This window comes from Sciurus carolinensis, chromosome 3 (genome assembly GCF_902686445.1).
Source record: "Sciurus carolinensis chromosome 3, mSciCar1.2, whole genome shotgun sequence".
NCBI lineage: Eukaryota > Metazoa > Chordata > Mammalia > Rodentia > Sciuridae > Sciurus > Sciurus carolinensis.
Genome location: NC_062215.1, coordinates 183219527 through 183245640, shown reverse-complemented (window position 1 = coordinate 183245640; position 26114 = coordinate 183219527). Strand labels below are relative to the sequence as shown.

Genomic DNA, 26114 nt, shown 5'->3' with positions numbered 1-26114 from the left:
CAAGGGAAAACATAACCCGTTATGCATTTTACAAAGATCATTCCAGGGGCAAAGCTAGGAGGAAGAAAGGTTACAGCGATTCAGGTCAGAAACTGTGAGGTCTTAAAATGAAGATCACGGCGGAAATGTGGAGAAGGGAACCCAAAAGATAATAGAATGGGACTGGCGGTATTGGCTGAGTGAGGAGATACCTGTGTACTAGTGTCCCAAGTCTTCAGTGCAGGCAACTCCTACGCTGAGAAAAGGAAAGGCACGGACGCCAGGACTGGGGACGGCGCCCAGGGTGAACGGGACATCCAGGGGCGCCCAGCTCAGTCCCGCAGTTAGAGGACAGCAGCGCTGGGTGCAGGGCGGCGCAGGGCGCGGGCTCGGTTCTGCCTCACAGTAGGGCAGGCTACGAAGAAGTGGACAAAACGCGCACAGCCACACCGAGGCGAGAAGACCGAGCCTGCGTGGCCTCCTCGGACCGGGCGGGTTACCCTGCAAGGACGCTGCGGCGCGGACCGCCCGATGCGCGGGGCAAACGGCCAATCGCCGCCGCGCTACGGGTCGGGGCAGTGACCTGGGGCCAGGGACAGGCCGCGCCCGAGACCTCGACCGGATGCGCTGGGCCGCCGGCAGTCCTCCGCAACCGCTCCAGCTCCCCCGAGCGGAGGTGTCCGCCTCACCTGGGGTCGACGAGGGTCACACCGCCAAGCGCGCTTCACACTACCGAGAAAGCCGACCGCGCTCCTGGCCCACCGGCCAATCAGAGAGCGAGTCGTGCCGATTGACAGATGCCACGGGCCAACCACGGGTGCCTGGGGGCGGAACTCAGCGAGCCAGAGCCGCGGAGCCCGCGCAAACGGTTGCTAGGGACGCACCGAACACCCCCCCCGCCCCCCACCACCACCCCTACGGCACCTCGGAGGAGCCAAGAGAAAAGGGCGCCTCTGACCCGCGGCTCGGTGAACGGCATTTCCTCCCGCCGTGAGATCCAGGAAGATGAGCGGCGCGCGGCTCGCCTCGCGGCGGCCTCGTCCTCAACACCAGGGTCACAGACCGAGGGCAAACTGGGCGGCAGCACCCTCCACGGGCTGGGAGCGGCCGGCGAAGGCGCTGGTGCCAGCCTGCGGCCCTTCCCACCCTGCGCTGATCGACCACTGAAAGCAGCCGTTCGCACGAATGAATCCGCCCGCGGGCACTGGGGACAGTGGTCGCTCTGGCCGCCGGGCCCATAGTGCAGACAGGGCTGCGAGGCTCCCGAGTCCGAGGATCACGTGCTGCTGGCCGCAACTACAGCCAGAGAAGATCGCCCGGCCGCAGCCCCTCCGCCCCTCCAAGGCGGGCACCGGGACATAAACGAATCCACGAGCGCGGAACGGTCCCTGCACTGCCTGACGCCCCGCCACCACGCCGCCTCCGTGCAGCTCCTCGCCGGGTCCCTGCTCGCCCCTGGAACCCTGCGGGAGGCGGGACCGGGCCTCGCGAGAAACTACGGCTCCCATGAAGCGTTGCGTCCGCGCAGGCGCGGCGAGTGTCGCCGCGCCTAGACCCTATTGGCTGGCCCTCGCGGAGCCGGGAGCTCTGATTGGCTGAGGGCTCTGAGGCGACAGATTCCGGAAAGGGGGAGAGCAGCCAATATGGCGGCGGAGCGAGGCGCCGGGCAGCAACAGTCGCAGGAGATGATGGAGGGTGAGCGGCCCCTGCGGGCGGCGGGGAGCCGGGGGGGCAGGGGGGTCACGGCGAGTTGGCACGGCCCCTCACCCAAGAGGAGCTCGACGTCCGGGCCACGGCCGCGGGACCTGACAGCTGCCCGCCAGGCTCGACACTGCGGGGAGACCGGGACCTGGGGAGCCCCGGCCCGAGGACCGAGCCGAGAGGAGAGAGCGACGCGAGCCCCGCCCGGGGGTGGGGGCCGGCGGGGACCGGGGCGGTAGGAGCCTGGCCCCGAACCTCCGAGATTGACAGGCCGGACGGCGGTCTTCCGTCAGCTCACGGGGAACAGGCTTCGGGCGCGGGGACCTGCCGGGAGTGCGCGGTGTGTTCTCGTGGCGGGAGCGAAGGGTCCTCTGTGGGAAGGAACGGGTTGTGCAGGGATGACGGGGTCTCCAGAGACTGAGTTGTTCAAGGCAGCGCCTGCTTCCCAGGGTATCATAGTCACGAAAAGACTGCATTCAACTTTGTTCCTCCTCTTCCACTTTGTTGGAATTGTGTTTTACACACTTGCGTGTGTATATGCATTATACATACACATGTACTTATACGTAGCTACGTGTGTTCTTTATTATTACATGCGTAGACTTGTGCATCCACACTCTTGTCCCGGTTGGAGAACCAATCGTGTCTTGACGCTTCAATGCTCTTGGCTCCACAGACCTCCAGAAGAGCAGTCACTGCCTCGTGCGGAAGGTGCTAGGGAAGTGGGTCACAGGGAGAGGAGAAGGTGCTGAAGGAGGGACTGTCATGGTTGGGAGTGGTGATGGCTGCTTTGAGCTGAAACTTAAAGACTCCTCAGACTGGGATGGGATGAATCAAATATCAAACGCAAGGAGTGTGGAAGAGAGTTTGAGCCGGGATGACAATCATACGTGATGAAGGTGGAAGGTCACACTAAAAGGCCTGGACTTTGGATATCCTTGAATCTTTTTAAGCAAGGAAGTGCCTTTTCCTGTCTCCCTCTTCCCCCGACTCCTGCTCCCTCTTCAGCTGTTTCTATTTCTTTGGTAAAGGTCAAATACAAAAGTCAGGCTTTTCACTGTTCTGCTCCCACACATGTTGTTACTTCAGTAGTTCCAAATCTTCAACACCTCCCCTCCTTTCTTCTTACTGCCAGTAGCTTAACTAAGACCTTCCTCTTCTCAGGGCAATTGTATTGCCCCTGTTTACCAGCCCATTGTACCCAGACCCACAGTCACTTCTGTCATGCTGACCCACTGTCCTAAAACACTCTCTGTTGCCCTCAGGATAGAGTCACAGGTTGCACACTGGCTGTCCCTCCTCTCTCTCCTGGGAGGTATGCAGACCATGACCCAAAACCTGCTCCCCTTGAGCCTGGACCAGAATGCCCTATGCCTGGCAGTCACTTATTTGTTAAGTTCTCCTGCATGTCATGCACATGCTAACTGTTCTGTGCCTTTTCTAATTTAATATTGACAGCAACACTGGGGTATGGGTATTCTACCAGCTCCCTCTGCAGATGAGAACACTGAGGCTTGGAAAGGAAAATAAAATGCCAAAGCTGTGTCTCTAGGAGCAAGCTTTGCAAACTCAGGAAGAGCCATGGATATTCCAGAAATATTTTTAGAATCATGGATCAGATTCCCTGGCAATGGAGAATAAACAGGGCAAGACAAGCCATTGAGAGACTAATTAGGGAGGCAAGGCAGGAGCCCAGGCCCCAGGCAAGAAGTGGCTGATCTAAGGCAGCTGCCAGGTCAAGAAAAAAGGAATGGATGTGGAGGTTTGGGATGTAGTTTTTAGAAGGGTTTTGTTTTATTCAGTAGTCCTTTCCTGCAGTGCCAAGCAAAGATGAATGGAACATCCCTTCGTAGAACAAACCCCTCTAGAGAGTACGCTGTAATCAGAACACTTTGAGTGTGGTTAATAATTCCATGTAATGTGTTGGTGTCTCAGGACTTCCAGGCAGGCTTCAAAGAGAGGTCATGGAAAAAGATAATTATTTAACAACCTTGCCAGGGAATTTTTACTACCCTGCCACATTTAGTCATTGCCTTTTGCATTAACTTAAAAAATATTTTTTTACCAGCCTTTAAAATCCTTGAGTTGATAACACTCTCTCCAGCGACCCTTCACTTCGGTGACCTCCGCTGGAGTTTAGCGGTATGGGTGCGTTCTTGTTTTTCAATAAAGCTCCTCCCTGCCTACAACCTGGTTTGAGTTAGTCTTGATTTCTTTCAGGAATGGTTCTGTGCACTGATTTTCTTGCCCAAATGTTTAGTGGAGTGTGGGTGAGATGTGTGGCAGGAGGGTCACAGTGATTTCTTGTGGTGCATATCCAGGCCCAAGTGAGAGCTGCCCAGGATGCACTTCACCATGTGACTGTTAACACCCGTGAGCACAGAGGGTTCTGGGGCTTTCTGGACGGGCAACTCTTCACAAGACCCTGAGGGCAAGGGTAGTATATTATTCACTCAAGCGTTCAGGTCTCCCTGCCACTGTGTGCCTCAGATGGTGCTGAGACATGAATAGTCACCAACAGAACTCAGCCACTGTTTCTGAGTGAGGTCTTCTGACTTACAACTGGGTGTTAGCCTGTTACTGTTCCTCATGATCACATAAAGTGGACTTGAATTCTCACTAATGCACATGGGTTCAGTTGACAGGCGGGTGGAATCCGAAGAATCGGGTGACGAGGAAGGGAAGAAGCGCAGCAGCGGCCTCGTGGCAGACCTCAGCGAGCAGAGCCTGAAGGACGGAGTGGAACGTGGGGAGGAGGACCCAGAAGGTACTGGGCGCAGCCAAGAACCCTAAGTTCACCACAGGGCAAGTGTGTTGGTGCGGGTGATATTTTGTTGCACAAGTGTCCTGCTGGGTTGGTGTCTCGCCAGTTTGGAGAAGGACTGCTGTGCTCCTCAGAGGCCCTTGGCGGGCTGAGGCAGGTAGGCACGCTGTTGGGAGCAGCCTGCTCTCAGGATGCTTCCTCTGCCAGCCAGCTCACCTGTGGCACCTGCAGGAAAGGTGCAGTTCTAAATGCGCTGATGGCACAGACCAGAGAATTCGGAAACGAGGTTTGAAGTAGACACGATGGCTGACCTACCACAGTAGCAGCAGCACTCAGTTCCTGGCGAAGTCATTGCTGACCCTGCTTCACAATGTCCCCAAGACTGGGGGTTAGGTTCGTAGCTGTTAGGATGATCATCTCCTATAGAAACAGCCAAGCAGCCTCCTTGGTGGTGGCACACAGAAAATCTACCTGCATGGAAGAGAATGAGAGAAACCATATGGACACAGAAAGATGTCCGAGATAGGTTATTAAGTTATAAAAGGCAAGTTTCTAAACAGTATACATGTTAAAGTCTTATTTTCAGTTTTAAAATATGAACATGTTTTTCCTACTTAAAAAAGAGAACATGAGCTGGGGTCATAGCTCAGTGGTAGTGCACTTGTCAGCAGTGAGGCACTGAGTTTGAGTCTCAGCACCACGTATAAAGAAAGAAAGAAAATAAATGTCCACTGACAACTAAAAAATATATACAAAAAAAGAGGGAACACATTAGTGTTGCTGAGGGTTTCTGTGGATGATATGTCTTCAGCATTCTGTGTTTTCCAGATTCGTAGACAATGTATAGATTTTTCAGGTATTCATAATCACACATTACCCTTATAAAAATTATCTTATAAAAACAAAGCTAATTTTAAAAATAGGACTGTGCTCTCTGTGCCAGCAAAGATGATTGGTAACTATGGCAACTGAATTTTAAGGCAAAAGGAGATTACCACAAAAATACCCATCACATTTAGTTTGAAACTTCCAGAGTCTATTCTGGAAGTAATGTGGGTGGATAAAGGCAGGGCACGGTTGTCGTCACCTCACTCAGTCACGAAAGGCTCAGGCCTGTGTCATGCCAGCTATTTGTGGGGACTTGGGAGTTGTGGCAGCTCAGTCCTAGGCTTCCGTTCCCAGGGTAGTGATATCATCATGATGAATTGTGGTAACAAGGCTCTAATTTGGGATAGATGAGGAGAGTAGGACACCCCTTGCTTGTCCAGAGGAACATACTGTGGGCAGGTCAGCTACATTGGAACACAGCTCATCTAAATCCCAGGCTCCTACCTCCAGATGACTAGATGATTCTAGGTTCTCTGGGGATATGCGTTTCAAGTCTTTTTAGAGAAACTGGGACTCACTCCTCCCTGTATTTATTTAAATCTTAAGTTTGAACTAAACAAACTTGAACATGTCAACCATTACCTTCTATTTGTTTTCCCTAACTTATGTTATTTTTGTTTCAGGAGTTTTGTTTTGTTTCTGCAGTAATGGGGATTGTACCCAGAGCAATGCTAGGCAAGCACTCTACCACTGAGCCACACCCCACACACATTTTTTAAGACAGAGTCTCACTAAGTTGCTCTGGCTGACCTCAAACATGCAGTCCTCCTATCTCATCCTCCCAAATACCTGTGATTCCAAGTATGTGCCATGGCTCTTGTTGTCCCCTAACTTTTTTTATGGTAATCATGATAAATGGAGAAGAATGGCTGGTGACTGTTCTGGCTTAGCTGGCAGTTGAGGTGTTGGAGGAAGTTGCCCTGGGCATACCAAAGAGAGAATCCCTTGAGCTGCAGACCACAGCCCCTGTTCCCACCTGCTGGCCCAGCACCACTGTCTGTGGTGTCCTCTTCAGTCTCCAGTATCCTGGTTAGACACCAGATGGCCTGGGCACCTCAACTTGATTGCAGTGCTTCTTACCCCTCAACTTCCTGAGCTCAGGGACAGTGAGCTGATGTTGTCTTTGGAATGGCGAGTTGGGTCTATCTCTTAGCTTTTCCTAGTTCTTTTTATCTAATTCTTAGGTTGGTGGGTATTCTATGAGATTATGAGTAAACTATAGTGAATGACTTTTTAAACTGGCCACTGTTGATCATTATAGAAAAGACGTCATGAAAAAAGCAAATTCAGTGTTGGATCACTGCTTCTTTGTTTTAAGCCCAGTGCTCCTCTCTGAGGCTCTAGTCCAGGAGCAGGTTAGCTGGCATGCAGGTTACCTGTCCTCTAGGGAGCCAGCCATAGACTTGAGGCCTAGGGGCTGTGTGAGCCAACTTCACTGCAGAGGCAAGTGCACAGAAGAGCAAGACAGAAGAGCAAGAAGGGGGTGCCCAGTGCACAGAACTAAAGGAGTGGAGGCCTGGTCATCCTAGTGACTCAGGAGGCTGAGGCAGGAGGGTTGTAAGTCCAAGGCCAGCCTGGGCAACTTAGGAAGACCCTATCTCAAAAATAAAATGGCCGAGGATGTAGCCCAGTGGTGAAGCACCTGAGTAGCATACTCAACATCCTGCAATCAGCCTCTAAAACCACAAAACATGTTAAGATAAGTAAGAGCCTCTGGGCGTAGACTTTGGATTCCAGACTGACTCCACTACAAAACAAACAGCCTATTTTCTTCCAACCAAAAGTTTCAAAGTAAAAAATGGATTTAACAGAAATACATGTAGTCACAATATGTAACTTTGGATCCTAATTCAAGTAAACTGAGGAAAGAAATTATTAGACAATTGAGGAAATGTGAGCAATGATTGGATGTTTTGTGATATGGAGGAAAAACTTTGCTCTTTAAATGTGGGGTTTTCTTTTGGTTTTGGTGATGCTGAGGATGAAACCAGGGCCTTGAGCATGCTTAAGGGGTATGTTTGTCTACGTACGCCTTCTTATTGCCTGTGCGTGCTCACCCGTCTCTCTGTTTTAGCGCCTTTTGACACACATTCAGTAAGTTCTGATTAACTAAGGGAGGGACTGCTAACGTGAGGCTGTCACTCCAGCAGCAGGAGGGTCCCCACCACCCTCCAGCTGGGAGGAAGCCGCTCCGGGGCAGACAGTCCTTACGAAATCTTGAGTGAGTTTCTCTGCCACAATTAGTTTACCATCTTCCATTTGAGAAGTGTGTTTAAATTATTCATTGAGGCTCCTTGATTCTGCTGTTCGAATGTGCCTCGTTTTGTTTGCTGTTTGCACAGAAGCGCATTCGTAGATGCGGGGCTATTTTCCAAAGCAGTGAAAGGCATGTCCTCGAACATGTGACACACCCAGCATGGTTTACATTCAGATGGCCTGACGTATTGCCACAGATGAGAAGGGAGAGAATGACAGGAGGACAGGCCTGCCAGTGTGCACTGGGGGCCCCACAAAGGCGGCACCATGCTGAGCCGTGCACCCCAGAGGAACTGGGCTCTCAGCGGCTCACGCAGCTCCCTCTGCCAGTATCTTCAGGCTCATTTCCTCTCTTGGGAAGTTCAGAGGCACCGAGAAAAATCTGGAGACCTTTGCCAGTAGCTGGATTCAGGAAATTCAGAGTGCTTGAAATGTCACTCTGGGCTCTTCACCCTCAGAGTCCTCTGCATTTCAGTAGCTCCATGAGCCAGTGTCTCAGACCCTGGGTGTCAGAGTGCTTGAAACGTCACTCTGGGCTCTTCACCCTCAGAGTCCTCTGCATTTCAGTAGCTCCATGAGCCAGTGTCTCAGACCCTGGGTGGAGTAGCAGCTCTGACCGACTCGGGGCCACTGTCTCTTGTAAACAGTTCTAAGTGAGCTCTTTCCTTTTCCTTTTCTCTAGAGGAACATGAGCTGGCTGTGGATATGGAAACCATCAACCTGGACCGAGATGCAGAGGTAATGCGGCTTGCTCGACTGAGCCTCAGGGGGCATAGTGACGGACCACTCTGACTGTCAGGTTATCTTTTATGAAGGTGACAGATTAGTAAGTGATTTCCCTAGAGAGGTCACCTAAACCTCCCTCGGTAGGGTCAGTTTTCTGTGTTCTTACTATGTTTAATACCAGTGATTGAGTCTCATTTCTGTTTAACCACTGAGGACTATGGCCAGTGAGATGCTTTTGATTGGATTACATGGGCACAGGGACTACCTTGACGGTGGTGGGACCCTCACATTCCCAATGGCCAAATGCCCAGGGGTTGGTGAGCAAGGCCACTGACTGGGGTCTTCTCTTCAACCCACAGCTTCTTGCTGATGCTGACGTTAAGAAGTGCATCTCCTTGGGTTATGCTTTGTGCTCAAGGGAGCTGGGAGTGGGCCAGAGAAAACTGCCACATGCCAATCATTTGGAGGGTCAGTCTGATGTAAAACAATATAAATAGTAACTAAGCCAGAGAAAATCGGATCAGCAGCCCACCCCACGCCACCATCACCTTCAGTCACAAACCCAGTCTGAGTCTCATGCTGTCCCTCACCTTGCCCACCTGGCAGCCTCCTTTGACAGCTCCTATTCCAGGAACCAGGTCACCAGGCACTCTGCTACAGCTGAGCTAGATTTCGTCTGTTTCAGGATGTTGATCTAAATCACTATCGCATTGGAAAAATTGAAGGTTTCGAGGTGCTGAAGAAGGTGAAGGTGAGGGGGTTCTGTCCTTGGTCCCATCCTTTGGAAGGCACAGAGACCTGTGTGTAGACCTGTCATGCACCTCCCTCCCTTCTGAACGTGGCCATGTTTTGCAGCAGTGGCGGAGCCTGAAAGGCAGTCTGGGGCTCAGGCCTGCCTTGATTCTGAGCCTCTTTATAGGAGCATTTGCCTAAGTCTACAGTCCTTAGCCCACTGCAGTAATTTGCTTCTCAAGGACTAGGGTGCAGCTCAGTGGTAGAATGCTTGCCTAGCACACACAGCCCTGGATTCCCTCCCAGCACCACACACAGAAAACATTTCTACTTCTCAGATGGAGCCTCCGCAGGCTCTTCCTGCCAGTGCACAGCTCGTGCTCCTCAAGCAGGCCTGCTTGGTGAGGGACCTCCTCCCTTGGCCTCTGCCTGTCCCCATGTGGGGCAGGGCGATTCTAACTTCACACCTCCACCAGCCTCTTGAAGGGCAGCACCTTTCTGGGACACTGGGAGAAGGAGAGCTTGTTTTCTGGCTGGGAAGGCTGGCTCTGCATCTTCCCCAGTGCCTGTGTCAGCTGTCCTCTTCCTGCCCCCAGACTCTCTGCCTTCGTCAGAACTTAATCAAATGCATTGAGAACCTGGAAGAACTGCAGAGTCTCCGTGAGTTGGATCTGTATGATAACCAGATCAAGAAGATCGAGAACCTGGAGGCACTGACACAGTTGGAGTGAGTTGGAAGACCCAGAGGAGTTGGGACTCGTGGGGGAGATACCTGGATAGGGGGCAGCCAGTCTCCCCAGAACAAATGCCCTGCCCAGCACTGGCCCTCCAGAGGTCACTTCTGCCACAGGGTTCTACCCTGTACCTGGCTCCCAGGTCTTTGCCTGCTGTGTCCAGGGCTCCAAGAGGGCACAGCAGCTCCTGCATGCCACCTGCTTGCTTGTCAGTCTTGACTGGAAGGCTGGCATGGGACTCTGGCCAGGCTCCATTCAGGGATGAAGGCAAAATCAGGAAGATGAGAGTATTAATCCAAAACATCCTTTTTGCCCTTTGAGCCCTTTTTTAAAATAAAGAATTCAGTGTCATTTCTAATTAAAGGAATCAGGTCCTGGATGTAACTTTACCTGGACTTCTGCCCCTTTGGTGCTTATTGATTTTTCTTTGTTTGCTTTTAATTCATCACTTCTCAGGTCCCTTCTGTATGCAGCACCTGACGCTTGGTCCTCCCATGGACACAGGTGTGAATGGAACCTGGTTTCTGCCCCACACATGGCCCTAGGAGATGGAGTATCAGGAGCCTACAGGCCACTCTGGCGCACTCCAGGGCCTGGCAGGCTCACATGCCACATGACAGCACTGTTGTGAGCCAGGCAGTACAGGACTGTGGTCAGAGCCTGTATCCACAGTGTTGCTGCCACCTCTGTGTTAGTTAAATCCTAACTGAACCTGCTCCTTGCATGCAATCAGTTTCTCATTTTTGTTAAAAAAAAAAAAAAAAAAAATGTCTTGCTTATTCCCAGGATTCTAGATATTTCTTTCAATCTGCTAAGAAACATTGAAGGGATTGACAAATTGACACGGCTGAAAAAACTCTTCTTGGTCAACAATAAAATCAATAAAATTGAGAACATAAGCAACTTACATCAACTGCAGATGCTGGAACTGGGGTCTAACCGCATCCGGGTAGGTGCAGACAGTGCCTGCTAATGCCCTGGGGAGCTGCCAGGGGTCTGCCTGGGCCCAGCAGGACGCACACCCGATATCCACTTGGCTGGTCTCTCCAACAGTGTTGTGCTTTTTCAGGAACAGGAATTTTTTTTTTTTTTTTTTAAAGAAAAAATGGCTGACTAGAAGTCCATATTATATTAATCAGAATATGTGCCCACACTAAGTGGTCTGCTGTGTCTTCAGCACATAGATTTTGGGACCCCAATTGAGACCATTCCCAACTGGCTTTTGCCACTGTGAGCCAGCCAGCCTGGAAACCTTGCTTCTGAACCTGCTCCCTTCTTGGTTTTCTCTAGGGATCCTCCAAGACAAAGGTTCCCAAGCACAGCGAGGTGGTCACTGCAGTGATCTAAGCAAGTGGCTTGTTGCTGAGAACACTGTACCTGGCAGGTGCCTCTCCTGGACTCAGTCCCCTGGCAAGATTAGATCTGCTTTTCTCCAGGGTCTATTTGACCTTGAAAACAAGATGCAGAATGGGAAGTGAGCTTTTGGAAGGCGATGGTGCTATTCCACAGAACCAGGGTTAGGTCCTTTACCTGCCGACTGATCAACCCCTGTGAAGAGTCCCCAGTGTATGATGGAGTGGAACCTCAGGTCACCTGAGGATTGATCCTGGGGCATGGGTCTGCCAGACAGGAAGGAGGGTCCCCTTGGCAGGAGCGAGGCCCTTGGAAGCCACAGCAGTGGAGAAGGTTTGGTAGTGAAGCAGTGGAATCAGGACCGCCACCCAGGACCCTCGTGGGTGTTCCGGGATCTGGAGACCTGGGTCAGAACTGCCAGCATCTCTGCTTTGACAGACATGCACAAGATAAGACAAACGTGCCACCTCAGGCGAGAGAACTGGAGGGACAGTTTTCCAACTATTCCCCTGAGCCCCAGAGGTCTGAAAACTTGAGGCTTGGGATTCGACCTGAGAGACAGGGCTTTGGACCCCCTGCTGTTTTCCTGTTTGTTCATTGTGTATTTTCCAGTGAGATTTCATTGGAAAATTCCCAGAGCAGCTGCGAGACAGGCCCCGTGTCAGAGCTGAAGTCCAGGCTGCTTTGCTTCCTGGTGTCGCACCTCGCTGTCCTGCACAGTCCCCAGTACAGTGCTTACTGCTCTTCTGTCCTCTTCACAGGCAATCGAAAATATCGACACATTAACCAACCTGGAGAGTTTGTTTTTGGGGAAAAACAAAATCACTAAACTTCAGAACCTGGATGCACTTACCAACCTGACCGTCCTCAGTATGCAGGTACTGGTGCCCCCGCTTCCCAGGCTGGAGTCCCAGCAGGGCCTGAGCCACAGCTCTAGCCAGTGGTGTTCATCCTCACTGTCCACAACTGGCATTCAGTGTCACTGTCAGTAAGTGAGGACAGCGTCAAAGTCCACAGACCACATACACTCAGATGTGCGTCCAAATAAAAGTTTATTTTTTTTTAAATATTTAGATTTTTTTTCTTTTCTGTGGCAATGGAGACGGAACCCAGAGTTGGCAAGCACGTCAGGCAAGTGCTATACTACAAAGCCACATTCCCTGCCACACAGCACCTGCTTTTCTCTTTTCCTTTTTTTTTTCTTTTTTTTTTTAAGACAGGGTCTCACTAAGTTAACAAGTCTGGCCAGGAACTTGGGATCCTCGTACCTCAGCCTCCCAGATAGCTGGGACTACAGGCATGTGCCACTATACCCTGTGAAAATTTCTTTCTTTAAAGGTCATGTTCTTTTTTCCTGTTACAGTTACATAACGAGATGGTTTTTGCTGGTGGGCCGGAAGGGAGCTTGCCCTCCCTCTCCCAGAGGGCACGAGCCCTGTTGCCTGCAGCCTGTGGACCATCCAGCACTCAGTGGGCCAAGCCTCAGAGGACCTGTGTTGGGGTTGGGTTGGGTTTGGTTGGGTTTGGTTTTGGGGGCTTTTGTTTGTTTTTGTTTTGTCAGAAGCAAATTAGTGAGATGAAACCCTTGAAGGGAGATGTGACTGGGTCCTCTGGGGCCAGCCTCATATGGCAAGTCCCACTGGCCACCAGTGAGGGACACATAAACCACACTTACCCTTTGTAAAGCAGACGTTTTGCAGAGGGAAAACAAGTTCTTAAGGTCTGCCTTTTAAGCTGAAATCCATTCTAAAAGAAATGAGAATTTATTTCAAAATATTCAGTAATTTTAACATTTTAAAATTGTAATTCAAGTAAATCTTCCTTAAGCACATCTAAAAAGAGTTCCTTATATAAGAAACTGAGTTTCCATGCTTGAATTTCAGTCCAGTTCAACAGACTCGGTGCTTTTTTCACTCTACACCAGTCCCACCCCACACATCGTGACCAAGGCCCTTCCCTTAGGACCCTCAGAACACTGAGAAGCTGCCCTTCCTACAGTCCCACCCCACACATCGTGACCAAGGCCCTACCCGTAGGACCCTCAGAACACTGAGAAGCTGCCCTTTCTAAGCCTTTTTCTCGCCCTCTGCTCTGCCCCTTGCTCGGGGGCTCCGGCTTTCCCTCTTGCAGAGCAACCGACTGACGAAGATCGAGGGCCTGCAGAGCCTGGTGAACCTGCGGGAGCTGTACCTCAGCCACAATGGCATCGAGGTCATCGAGGGCCTGGAGAATAACGTAAGCACCCGCGTCTGCCTGGGCTGGTGTGGGCAGCACCTGTGGTGGGCAGCTGGTGGCCAGCACACCCTGCCTCTCAGGGCTAGTCTCAGGTAGACACTGCCCGAGGGTGGTTGCAGGGCCCACACTTACACATCAGTTTCAGGAGGTCTTCACCGAGTGTCCACCATGCAGTCTAGGCAACCCTCCTGGCCACTGAGCTCATTGCCCACCCCTGCTGCCTCAGCCCCTCCTCCTCAGGCTGCAGGGGCCACAGGGCAAGGGTCTCCACTGCTCTGAGGAAGCTGCCCTTCTCCAGCTCTGGTGGCCCCTGCTGCTCTCACCAGTCTGTTCCCCTCCACCCCTCAGCTGGGCACTTGCCCTCTAGACCCATCCCCAGCAGCGGCCTTCAGCTCATCCTGTTTTTCCTCAGTGCAGAAGTCAAGACAAATAAAATACTTTTTCTCATTCAATTTTACTGTTTTTTTTTCCCTGTTTTGCTTAATTGCCAGCAAATGTAACCAGATGGGTCACTTTTGCTACTGTCAATATAGTATTTAATCTCATCACAGGCTCCTTCAGCCTTTGCCTAGCCCAGGGCCTGGTTGCCATTAGTACTGTCACAGAGGGAAAAAGATGTTTCTAATTTCATTTCACCAACATCTACAAAAAAAATTTGGAAAAGTTGGAACATACCCATGGGAAGTTTTGTCCCCTTCCTCCAGTTTTGTACTCAAGGGTCTATAAAACTGGTGTGCAAGCCAGGTGTTGGCTTCTGCAGTGCAGGATGAGCAGCAGGAGGCGTGTACACAGTAGCCCAAGCTGGCAGGCACTGCCTCTAGGAGACGGGCACCTGGTTCAGCAAACAGGGAAGAAGCAGTAGTGCCAAGCACCAGGCCATCCCTGGGCCTCTGAAACAAAACAGAAAAAAAAACAGTAAAAGATAATCACGTTACTGAGCATTCATCATGGTCGAAGGTGCCAGCCTTTCCTCTGGAACGCCTTCAACCAGGGAGCAGACGCTCACCTGACCTTCTGAGTTGACTCGGTTGAGCGGGATTCAGCCTCTGGACTAAGGCAAGGCAGTGATGGACCTTCTTCCCGAAAGGCAGATGTGCTGTCACAGCTCCCATGGCAGACCCCCCACCTCCAGGCCCTGTGTTGCCCCTCTGTCGGGAGTGGGCTCTCCCATGCCCTGGGCTTTTCCCTGCACTGGTCTGGCTCAAGCTGGCCCCGCCATGGCCTCTGCTGTGAGTGCACTTCCCTATTCCTTTTTTTTTTTTTTTTTTTTTTTTTTTGGTACCAAGGATTGAACCCAGAGGCACTTTACCACTGAACCACATCCCCAGCCTTTTTATATTTTTATTTAGAGACAGGATCTCGCTGAGTTGCTTAGGACCTCACTAAATGGCTGAGGCTGGCTTTGAACTTGTGATCTTCCTGCCTTGGCCTCCCCAGTCGCTGGGATTACAGGCAGGGGCTGCTGCCCCTAGCTTTACTGGTTTGCTTTTGATGAGCTTTCAGAACATTGTTCTGCTCCTGAAATACGTGAAAGTCTTCAGTGTGCATCTGCATCCCTGAGCTCAGTGTTCAGGGCCAGTTCTGAGAGCCAGCACCCGTGCTCTGTCCCAGTGCTGGGTCCTCCTGCTTTCCAAGGCTCAAGGTGATTGTGCGGAAGTCTCAGACATACGGGGTATCCCACAGGACAGGCCGAGTGCTGGAGCAAGCTGCTCAGCACCGAGAGCAGACCCAGCCGGGTCAGCAGGAGAGACAGGGTGCAGGAGCCCCTGGCTGTGCCCACACCAGCCCCTCTAGAGGCATGGTGACAAGGTAGCCTGCTGCAGGGTGGCAGCTGCCACACCTGGGCACCTCTGTGACTCTGCTGGTGCTCTCAGCCCCAGCTGGCATGAGGCTGGGTGTGCAGGCCAGGAAGGCAGCCCAGGGCCTCGAGGAGTGTCCAGGCCACAGCCGCCAGCCCTGCACTTGCACATACTTGTGAGGTTTTTTTATTGTGTTGAGATGTTTCCTAACTTTTCCTGAAAACCAGGAGGATTTGGAATCGGAATATGCTAGAAAATGGAAGACAGGGATTCTCAGTCAGGAGCATGGGAGGGTGGAGAGGAGGGGAGGGACTGCTGCCCAGGCATTGGCCAATACGAATGATTGCCTTCACTTAGAAAAACTTGCTGGGTGGCTTGTTAAATGTACTATAGCAAGCAGTGTGAGCTGTGATGGACTTCACTTCCACCAGGAGATTGTTCTGTTGAACCTTGAAACTCCGCATACTTAAAAACAGTTACCCAGGCTTACCTGGTGTGTGTCAGAAGCATCTCACACACGTCTGTAGAACAGATCACAGAACACCAGGCAAGGCCTGCGTCAGGTGTTCAGCCTGCCCCAGACGCAGTCCTCCAAGGCTGAATGTCCACGGCCCTCTAGTTCCCCTCTCATCCGCCCTGAGTCCCAGTGGAGTACAGCACCAGCCTTTGCTCAGCACTGAGCTTCCTGGTCGCTTTGCCCCAGATGGAAGGGCCTCTGGTAAGAGGATAGGCTTGGATCAGAGTGCCTCCTCCCACCTCTACCGTGTGCCTGGCCAGCTTCTTGCCTCATTAAGCACCAGGCTATTTGTTAATGAGAGGGCTTCCATTTACAGGATTGCTGGGTATTGTGCATCTTCTTGTGGTGAGCACTAAGTACACATTGGCACAGTTGTTACCCCTTCTTCAGATCCCAAGATCTTGGTCTCACTGGGGCCTTTGGTAGACATGGGGCTTGGCAACTGACACAGCCAGCTTCAAATGCCAGGAACAGAGAGCTGGACGAGACAGCCAGGAGTACTTTGTGGGCAATATTGAAGTCAGAGCCTGGCTGTGCAGGGCTGCAGGCAGGGGGCAGGTCACCTCCCCTGGTCAGCATGGGAGCTAACTGAAAACCTGCAGCCCTGAGCTCTCTGCTTCCCACTGCACGTGGTCACAGGGTCACTGTTGAACCATGGTAATCCAGGAAGAATCTTATTTCCTTATTTTAGAACAAACTTACGATGTTGGACATTGCATCAAATAGAATCAAGAAGATTGAAAATATCAGCCATCTAACAGAGCTGCAAGAATTCTGGGTAAGTTCCATTCTGGGGTTGATGGTCCTTGACTCAGTTGGTCCTGAGTGAAATGTGTGGAAGTGTGATGCAGAGCAAGAGCTTCCTGGTGAGACCTGGGGCTCTCCTGTGGCTTTGCCTCCGTGGTGTCTGTGGCCTTGCTCCTCGGTGCAAGACAAAGATCTGCATAGCTGGGGAGCAGTCTCACCACCCCACCTCCCAAGTGCACGTGAACATTGCAGAAGCCCTGATGTAAGGTAAGCCTAGGCTTGTTGACTGACTGAAAGGTATCTGGACCCCAGTGGAGGGGCAGATGCGTCCAGTGCAGATACATGCCAGCACAGTAAAGGAAAGCCAGGTGGGTTTACCCAGTGAGCCATCCTGGGACTTGCCGATGCTCATCAGGGGTTGTGGCCTGGCTTCGGGTAGGGTGCGGTAGAGCCTGCAGGGGAGGCGGGGAAACGAGGTCGCTGCAGCCGGGTGCAGTGGCACAGCGCACGCTTGTCATCCCAGTGGCTCAGGAGGCTGAGGCAGGAGGATCACAAGTTCAAAACCAGCCTCAGCAAAAGTAAGACACTAAGCAACTCACTGAGACCCTATCTCTAAATAAAATATAAATAGGGCTGGGGATGTGGCTCTGGTCAAGTGCCCCTGAGTTCAATCCCCAGTACCAAAAAAAAAAAGGGGGTTGAGAAGTGACTGCCACGTTGCCGTCCTCAGTGTTGGGATCCCATCCGGGAGTGCTCCCGTCGCCAGTGTTGGGATCCCATCGGGAGTGCTCCCGTCCCCAGTGTTGGGATCCCATCGGGAGTGCTCCCGTCCCCAGTGTTTGGATCCCATCCAGGAGTGCTCCCATCCTCAGTGTTGGGATCCCATCAGGGAGTGCTCCCGCCCCCAGTGTTGGGATCCCATCCAGGAGTGCTCCCATCCCATGTTGGGATCCCATCCGGGGTGCTCCCGTCCCCAGTGTTGGGATCCCATCTGGGAGTGCTCCTGGCTTGCCTTTTCCCTCAATGTGGCCCCTGCGAGGAGCATGGCACGAACACCTGCAAGGCATGAATCAGATGTTGTCTTTGGATGTGGTCAGACTGATTCCTGACTGTTGTGTTTTCCTTTTCCCGTCTTGAAAGATCATCCAAGTTGCCCCAAAACACAAGTAGCCCACTATGAAAATGCCCCTTGCCCCTTATCAGGAGCACTGGGTCTCGGGTGGTGTCAGTGTGGCACAGAGCATGTCTGGGAAGAGCAGGAAACATGGTGGAGATGAGGGTGCCCCCGACTGAGACCAGAGGGTGCCTGTGAGCCAGGTGGGTCTGTGTCCATGTGTCCCACCCCACAGGAAGGCCTGGCTGCTGACAGGCTGACCAAAGCAGCCCAGAGAGAAACAGGAGCCAACAGTGCAAATGAGAAGTCCAGAGATGGCCTGGGCTCAGGAATGGCACTGATAGGAAGTGGTACCAAAGCAGATTTCTGAAGCATGGTTCTGCTGCATGCCCTGCCAGTGGGCAGATTGTGGGCGTCCCACTTGGGGAAGCAAGTCGGCTGGCAGTTGGTCACTGGGGCCAGACAGTACTTAACCCTGCAGCAGAGAGTAACCCTGTTTCTGAGACCACAGCAAAAGGCCGTGGACAGAGCCAGAGTCCACACAGGGCTCTGTGCTGCCCAGCTGCTCCCTGTCTCCTCTCACAGCCATGGCACTCCTGAGTAAGGCTGTCAGCCTCCTTCGCAGATAAGAAATTAGATCCTAGAAGGGAAGCTGCACGCTCTGAACTCTCACACTGGGCTCCCTGCTCATCACGTGTGAGCTGCACCTAGTCCCCGAGAGGAAACAGGGAACCAAGTCCTAATAAATGTTTAATGACCCAGATGCTGTACTCAGTGGTGTCCTGTCCACTTGCTGGACCTTGATGGACAGAAGAGCTGTGGCCTTGCAGCCTCTCCTCCCCGAGCCAGCAGCCTGCTGCCTGTGCTCTGGAGCCTGTCCCCAGGTGCGTGCATGTGGGGGGCTGCGCGTTCTTTGTCTGTGCGGGTCCTCTTCCTCCTCCTGCCAGGCACCTCCTTCGTCTGTTCCTCACAAAGCCGCTGTGTCCCTCATAATTAGTGTTCCCAGGGACTTTTTCTCCACCCATCTGCTTTTTTTTCTTTTTTGTGGTGCTGGGCATCAAACCCAAGGCCCACATGTGCAGGCCAGCAGCACTCTGCCCTACGCCACATTCCCAGGCCCGTCTGCTCCGCCCCTGGGTCTCTGTGATCCAGTGTGTTCCCTGCAGACAGTGCAGTTACGTCTTGCTCTTCCAGCACGAGGCCCTCTCCCCTCTGGACTACTTACACCTAACGTAACTGCATGTGTTTGTGGAAATGTCCTATAGTGTTGGGTTGATTCTGTCCTTTTGGTATTTGCTTTTTATTTGTCCCATCTATTCTTTGTTCCTTTCCTCTTTTTCTATATCCTTTTGGAATGAGAATTTTTCATATTTTGTTTAATCTCTATTGTTGGCATATTTGATAAACCTCTATTTTGGATTTCTGTTGTTGTTTTTATTGATTGGTCTAAGAGTTGTATAAGTGTATTTTTAATTCACCACAATCTGTGTCCAAATAATATTGTTCTACTGCACGTGTAATGGAAAACCCTCACAAAAGCATATTTCATTCTCCCCTTCAGCAGCTAATGTGGCCATGCATATTATTTTTAAATATCTTATAAACTTCATGATCCATTGTTCTGTTGGTTATCTTTTAAATTTAAACACAGGAGCACTCACTTGTTTTACTACTTCTGGCATTCCTCATTCTGTTGTGTAGACCTGAGTGTCCATGAGTACTTTCCTCTCCCTGAGGAAGTTGGATACTTTCACCATCAGCCTGCCGGGAGGCGATGCCTCAGTCTGATCTGTCTGCAGAGCTCTGCTTCGCCCTCCCCTGAAGTGGGCTGTCAGCCATATGCACATGCACAGCTTTCTTGTTCCACAGCCCTCTGGCTGCATTGTTTCCAGTGATAAGTCTCCGATCATTCTGATTCGTGTGACTTGTCTTTTGTCTTCTGACTGCTTGTTTTATGTTCTTTTTAACCGGCTTTTGTTTTGTTTGTTTTGTTTTTGTTTTTGCAATTCGAATATGGAGTGGCTTATTTTTTCGATGTGCAAGAGTTCATTGAGCTCTTTGGATCTGTGAATGCGTAGGTCCATCAAGTGTGGAAGACTCCTGGGAATCATACCCTGAAGTCCTCCCAGCGTCTCTCCCATTGGCCTGTGGTGGTCAGGTCATGGAAGCGCTGCTCCCCGCCCCTCCCTCGCTGTGCCTCTGCTCACCACTTCTGCCACTTCTTCATGATCGTTGCTTATCAGCTCCAAGAGTTGTACCTCTTCTGCGATATCCAGGTGGCCGTTAAGCCAGGTAGTGGGTTTTTACACTGGATGTTGCACTTCCTGGTGGTTTTTAGAATTGGTTTCCCTCCTCCTTGGATTCAGGTGCTGCGCTAAGTCCATTCTTCTTCACTGTGAGGCTCTACTCGATGTGGGCCTAAGGGTGCTTAACTGTTGGGTGTCTGGATTGGAAGTGCCTTGGTGTCTCATCTGGCAGGAAGTGGAGCTGCACTGGACCCACAGAGGCTCCTTCCAGCTCCCGAGGGCGTGTCTGCACCGTCCTCCTCGAGACAGGCCTCCTCTGCTCCCAGGCGGTTGCCCCTGGAGTTGCTAGTGTGTGTTCTGGGTGAACACACGTGTGCCTGCCGTGCGTGCTCCAGCAGGTGTTCGGCTCCTGCTGCCTGTTTCCATCCTGTGTGTGGCTTAGCTTGTCCAAGATCGAGGGACAGCACCATGAGTCCCGAGCTTTTTCCCTGAACAGCTCACACCTACCTGGAAACTCCAGTCACCCTGTCTCCTCAGTCACCACCTCACCTTAACAAGGCCCCCAGAAAGCCCCTCAGAGGCTGGGTGACCAGAGCACTCCCTCGTCTGCTGTCTTCCTCAGAACCCCTGTCCCGCATCGCCTGATATCCAGCACCCAGAAGCCCTGCCACCGGTGTCCTGTGTCCTGTGCTGTGTGACAGAAGGCAGGCCTGGCACAGGGCCTTCACCTGGCTTGAGCCGAGGCACTCTCTTTCTGCTTCATGTGAGTGTCTGTGTTTCTTCGTGAGGGTGAGAGGACTTACCTGCTGTTGCCTTTTTTATTGTTGAGTACAGTACATAACAAGCGGTATCATCCTGACCTGTGCAGGTGTCCACCTCACGACACTGAAAACAGTCACGCTGCTGTGCAGCCCCAGCTCCTTCCTCTCACAGGACAGGCTCTGTCCCTCGGGGCACTGGCAACACTGCCCCGTGTGTCTGGACATGCACTCTTGGGTGTGCGTGTGCACTGCGGCCTGGGTTGGTGCCCTCGTCCCCTGCGGCTGAGATACCCCACTGGGTGTCCTGCTCCCTGGGTCTCACCAGCACCCAGCAGTGTTGGGGACAGAGCCGGTTGAAGGAGAAGAGTGAACTTGGGAAGGGAAGGTGGGGCAGTCAGGCAGAGGCCACTGTGGGTGACACTGGACACCACGCATGGGATGCCAGCACCTCTGGGTGCTGAGTGAAGCAAGAGGCCAGCTCAGCAACTTAGTGAGGCCCTGTCTCAAAAAGGTGGGCAGGGACTGGGTGGAGTCCTGGTTCCACCCCGCACAGCACAGCAACAGAAATGCCCACGCCGAGGTGACGGCCTCACAGCTCAGGCCCCAGCAAAACGGGAGGCGCCCATAAAGGCCCTGTGCCAGAGCTGGCGCTGCGGTCTGGTGCTGCCCGCCGCAGGGTGCATCTGCGCAGTGTGTCGTTGGCTGCACCACTGCTCAGGCATCAGAGTGACGTGGACTGTGACAGCCGTGCGTGGCGATGCGCCGAACCCCACGTTGCCCATCCTGCAGGCGGCCTGGCGGGGGCCCTGCCCTGGGCGCCCCCGCGGCACAGCTGGCCAGTGGCAGAAGGTCACGAGTCGAGGAGCCCGCGCAGCTGTGCCGCTCGACTCAAGGCAGGTCGTTTTCTTTTGTGAATGTTTTCTTTACTTGTTGATGGACCTTTATCTAATTTATTTTTGTGTGGTGCTGAGGATCGAATTCAGTGCCTCACACGTGCCAGGCAAGCGCGGTACCACTGAGCCGTGACCCAGCCATAGGCATGTTGTTTTAGAACAAAAGTGGAAGGCTGTTTTACATGCTGCTCTGAAATCGCTGTTCACTGAAGAAATATAGAAAGCCAGAAGTGAAAAAGAAGACACAGACATATTTGATTCTATGAGAACGCAGAATACTTTGCACAGTAACAACAGCAGACTGGTCGTCTGAGAGGTTGGGCACCCTCGGTGGCACACAGTCTGTAGAGTGACGAGATCGCAGCCGCAGGAAGTGAGCGTGTACTAGAGGGTAGGTGGAGGCTCACCGCTCGGGGTGCCTGGCCTTGCCCCAGGATGTGCTCACGGGACAGTCTGGCCCACAGGGATGACGCGGGCTCTGGATTGTTCCCGGGAGACTGCCTCCTCTCTCCACAGACAGGAGAAGCAGGCAGTAGGAGTCTTGGCAAGGAGGTGCTCCTGCCCCACACAGTCCACGGCACAGTCTGTGGAAACGACTGCCCTGCCTCCTGGAGTGCAGGCCCTGCATGCTTTGACCCTGTGACCAGCTCAGCTGGACGGCTGTGGTATGTCTGAGGAGGCACCCTAGAAAGGCCACTTCACTCTGTGCTCTCGGCAGGCAGAGTAGGCTAGGAACAGTGCACCCCTCCACGCTTGAGCCCCCTCACGATGCAGCTTCAGATCAGCCCCCAAGTGCTGAGCGCTGGGTTTCAGAAATCTAGATTTCCCAAACCTGGTGGCACATCAGTCCCTTGGGAAGGTCTGTGAAAATATGTTTCTCAAGCAGATGAGTAGGAAGGCCTGCCTGCTGCAGTCCTCTCTGGGAGACTCAGATGAGTAGGAAGGCCTGCTTGTGTAGTCCTCTCTGGAAGACTACAGACCATAGGAAGGCCTGCTTGTGTAGTCCTCTCTGGGAGACTCAGATGAGTAGAAAGTTCTGCCTGCTGCAGTCCTCTCTGGGAGACTCAGATGAGTAGGAAGGCCTGCTTGTGTAGTCCTCTCTGGAAGACTACAGACCAGTAGGAAGGCCTGCCTGCTGTAGTCCTCTCTGGGAGACTCAGGTACACCCACCGAAGACAGCCCCACTCTGACAGGATTTGCACTCCTCACCTGCCACCACGGGCTCGCTCAGCGTCCGAGTCAGCTCCCTGGAGGCCATGCAGAGAGGCAACACAGGACTGCAGTCCTGGAGTAGGCTGAGCCAGTGTTGCTCTGTCCTTGCCTAGAACAGTTTCCCAAGTAGAGCAGGCCCTTCTGCTAGCAGAGATCAGCTGTGGCATGTGGAACAGTGAGACAGGCATTGTGGAGGGGGCTCCTGAAGAGAGAAGGGTCTCCAGAAGCCGATGTGAATGTCCCCCTCAGTCTGCCTGATAGCAAAGTAGCATGGGCTCTAGACCAACAACCAGAGGCTTGACGGAGAACTGCATCTGGCTGGCCTTGAACTTGGGCTCCTCCTGCCTCTGCCTCCCAAGTAGCTAGGATTATTGGCATGTGCCACTGCACCTGACTTTAGTAGATAACTTTTGATCATTCTGTTCTTGAAATACTTGCTTTATTAGTTTCTGAAAAATAGGTCAGTAGACATGGATAGTAGATGATCATGAGACAGATGGATGGTAGATGATGGATAGAGGATAGAGATAGGTGATAGGTGGACAGATGGGACAGTAGGGGTCTCTGCCGGTTCCTCCTTCATGGTTTGCATCCCTTCGGTGCAGTGCCCAGGGTGGTGCTCAGTGTCCTCGCAGGCAGGCCTGATCAGCTTGGCAGGCACAGCATGCGTCTCTTTGCTAGACCCACATCTGTGAACCCAGCTGCCTCGCAGATGCAGGACATCTCTGGACACCCACCTGCCACTCAAACAGCTTGTCCAAGCCTGTGCTCATGAGTCCTCTCCCCAGGCTCCTCCACGTGGCTTAGTCTCGGCGGGCAGCCTCTGTCCGTCAGCTCCTGGGCCCCCGACCTTGGACTTCTCCCATGCTTTGCCCCCGCCACGTGCCACACCAGGCCAGTGTCTGCCTCCCAGAGCTGCAGCCTCCTGGCCAAGGCCACTGGCATCCTGTCCCTGAGCCAGCACATCCCTGTGCATCCCTCCACTTCAGAGGGATCCTTCCAGACAAGCTCAGGCACTTCCCTTTCATTCCAGAGCAAAACCGGAATCCTGCAAAGCCCTGGGGACCGGCCCCTCCCTGCCTCCTCTCACCCTCTCTTGCCTCTCTCCCCAGCCCCCTTTGCGATCTCCTCAGTACTGAATCCCACAGAGCAGAGCCTCCCACGTGGTGGGCACCTCTGCAGATGGTGGCAGTTCAGTGATCTCCTGGCTGGTGAGGGCCGTGGGCCCAGTGGCAGGGTGAACCCGGTGCCCATGCCCACCAGCACACACGCTGTGCTGAGACCCGGAAGTGCCCCGGAGGCCTGCTCCCGGCCCTGGCTGCCGAGCCTGCCCAGCATTCCACTCAGGCCGGCTTTCCTTCCAGCTGTGCGCAGGTCTCCTGCAGCTCTGGAGGCGAGCCACCTTGACATGCCGCCCACTGGTTCTGCACGCTGCCCTTCAGGAGCAGCACCCTGCTCTTCCTCTGCCGACGGGTGCTGGGCCCCAAGGCCTGGCACGTGTGGAGGTCTGACTCACATGGGGCAGAACAGATCTGGGGTCACAGCAGGGCCCAGAGCTGTGCCGGCTCCTCGCTCTGGGTTGGGCTGGGCTCTTCTCTGGGCCCCTCTTCTCCAGGGAGCCTGTCAGCACCGCTGGCACACAGGCCTGCCCCCCCCAGCCCCCCGTGCCCTTCCCGGGTGCCCACTCCTACCGAACCGAGGCAGCTCTGTGGGCCAAAGAACTCATCCTGGTACGGAGCCTCACGCGACCGTCCCTTGGGAAGTGTGGGCTGCGTGCACTGTGGTCACTTGGGTCTCGTCCTGAGGGCTTGTTTGAGAAGCGAGAGTTCTTCCTGCTGCAGGCAGCCCCTGTAGTGGGCCTGGACAGTCCCTTGTCCCTGCTGTGGGCTGCCTGGAAGCAGCCATGGGGGCCTTGGGAATGAGGGGGAGGAGCTTCTGGAGCCGTGCGGGTGGGTGGAGCAGCCTCTCACCCACCGGGCCAGCCAGAGCGCAGCCTCCGGCCTGGGTCAGCACCTGCCTGCAGGAGGGAGTGTTGAGGCAGAGACCACCCTGCACGGGGCCGTTCCCGCGTGAACAGGTGTATTGCTCTGAGCCCTGCTGCTGAGAGGTGTCCGGAAGGCACCCAGGGCTGCCGTGGGGGACGCCCACCCACTCCCGCCATCTCCAGAGGGAGCGCTGGGGCTGGTCCCCTCCCGGGGGCCTGAGGGCAGCTCCTGTCTGAGGCCCTCTCGCCTGTGTCCCCAGATGAACGACAACCTCCTGGAGAGCTGGAGTGACCTGGAGGAGCTGAAGGGCGCCAGGGGCCTGGAGACCGTCTACCTGGAGCGCAACCCCCTGCAGAAGGACCCGCAGTACCGGCGCAAGGTCATGCTGGCCCTGCCCTCCGTGCGGCAGATCGACGCCACCTTCGTCAGGTTCTGAGTCGCCCTGCTCCCCACCTGTCCCAGCCACGGTTCCCCAACCCACCTGTTGCTCCTGACGGCGTCACTACACCAACAGTCACAACCCAATGGCAATAAAAGGCCCTGGTGGTGGCTGCGTGTCTGATGCTGCGCACCCTGGAGACGCCAGTGCCGTCACATCCCGCCCCACGGTCCTCTGGGTGCACTGTCCACGTCCCCGCAGCCCGAGAGGGAGCACACGCCTCGCTGCACCCGCGGCTCCTCTCCACCCCGGGGGGTCACAGCCCCACCCGAGTGGCGCGGCACGGGGTCTGTGGGCGCCCCGAGGACGTCCCTGCGGCCCTGGGGTGTGCGGGGCATCCTGGTCGAGGGCTCGTGCGGCCCTGGCCTGCAGGGCCTTGACCACACCTCTCTCAGAACAGTCTGTGCCAACTTTGAAAAAATGACATACATGAAAACAAGTTTGGACGGAGCTAGTCCAGCCCAGGTGCCGCGCCCCGGTGCTGCTGCCCAGAGCCATGCTGGCCACAGCACTGGGCGGGCAGCCACCACACGTGCCCTCACGTCTCGGGTGGAAGTGGCAGTGTAGAGAGAGGCGCCCTGGAGGCGGGCTGCTGGCAGAGCACACGCTGCGCTCCAGGGGCCAGCGCCTGGCCTCCGCCGCCTCCGTTCTGACCTGCCATTGCCTTGGCTTCTTCAGATACGGAACTGACACAGACCCAAGTTCAATGCCTGGAGGGCACTGTCACCCCCCAGGGCCCCTCACGTTCCCTGAACGACAGGGTCACCAAGGTCCCTTCACTCCCAGACTCTAGAGCTGCACTCTTGAGGGTGGGGCCGCTCACTGCCATCGTGGCCTCCTCGTTCCAGGTCAGTCATTAAAATGAGCTCACAGCGAGCGCCCCCTCTGCACACACACGCTCAGGTGCTTGGCGGCCGCCCGTGGCTGCAGGCAGCCTGTGCCCGTCCTCACAGAAGACTCGGACAGTGCTACTCTGGACTCTGTTCAGTGTCCCAGGGACAGGCGGCCCTAGGAGCTGGGGAGAGTGAGCAGA

The 26114-nt window shown here is 53.9% G+C and overlaps 2 protein-coding genes across 3 annotated transcripts in view; one reads left to right on the top strand and one right to left on the bottom strand.

Moving 5' to 3' along the window:
* Positions 1-1440, bottom strand: part of Pask (PAS domain containing serine/threonine kinase) — a 39535-nt gene extending 38095 nt beyond the window's left edge. The window contains 1 exon segment of the mRNA XM_047542648.1: positions 904-1440. Coding sequence (XP_047398604.1) covers positions 904-1218 — 315 coding nt within the window. The 5' untranslated portion in view covers positions 1219-1440.
* Ppp1r7 (protein phosphatase 1 regulatory subunit 7) lies at positions 1179-26114 on the top strand. 2 transcript variants are annotated; one of them, XM_047542669.1, is made up of 11 exons: positions 1179-1674; positions 4319-4447; positions 8271-8326; positions 9000-9065; positions 9643-9773; positions 10567-10729; positions 11895-12011; positions 13264-13368; positions 16376-16462; positions 20414-20554; positions 24902-26114. In XM_047542669.1, the coding sequence occupies exons 1-11, from the start codon at positions 1623-1625 to the stop codon at positions 25076-25078; spliced, it is 1224 nt and encodes a 407-aa protein (XP_047398625.1). In that variant the 5' UTR covers positions 1179-1622; the 3' UTR covers positions 25079-26114. The 2 variants fall into 2 exon arrangements, with proteins under 2 accessions (XP_047398625.1, XP_047398626.1); XM_047542670.1 differs by lacking the exon at positions 20414-20554 and having other exon boundaries at positions 1399-1674.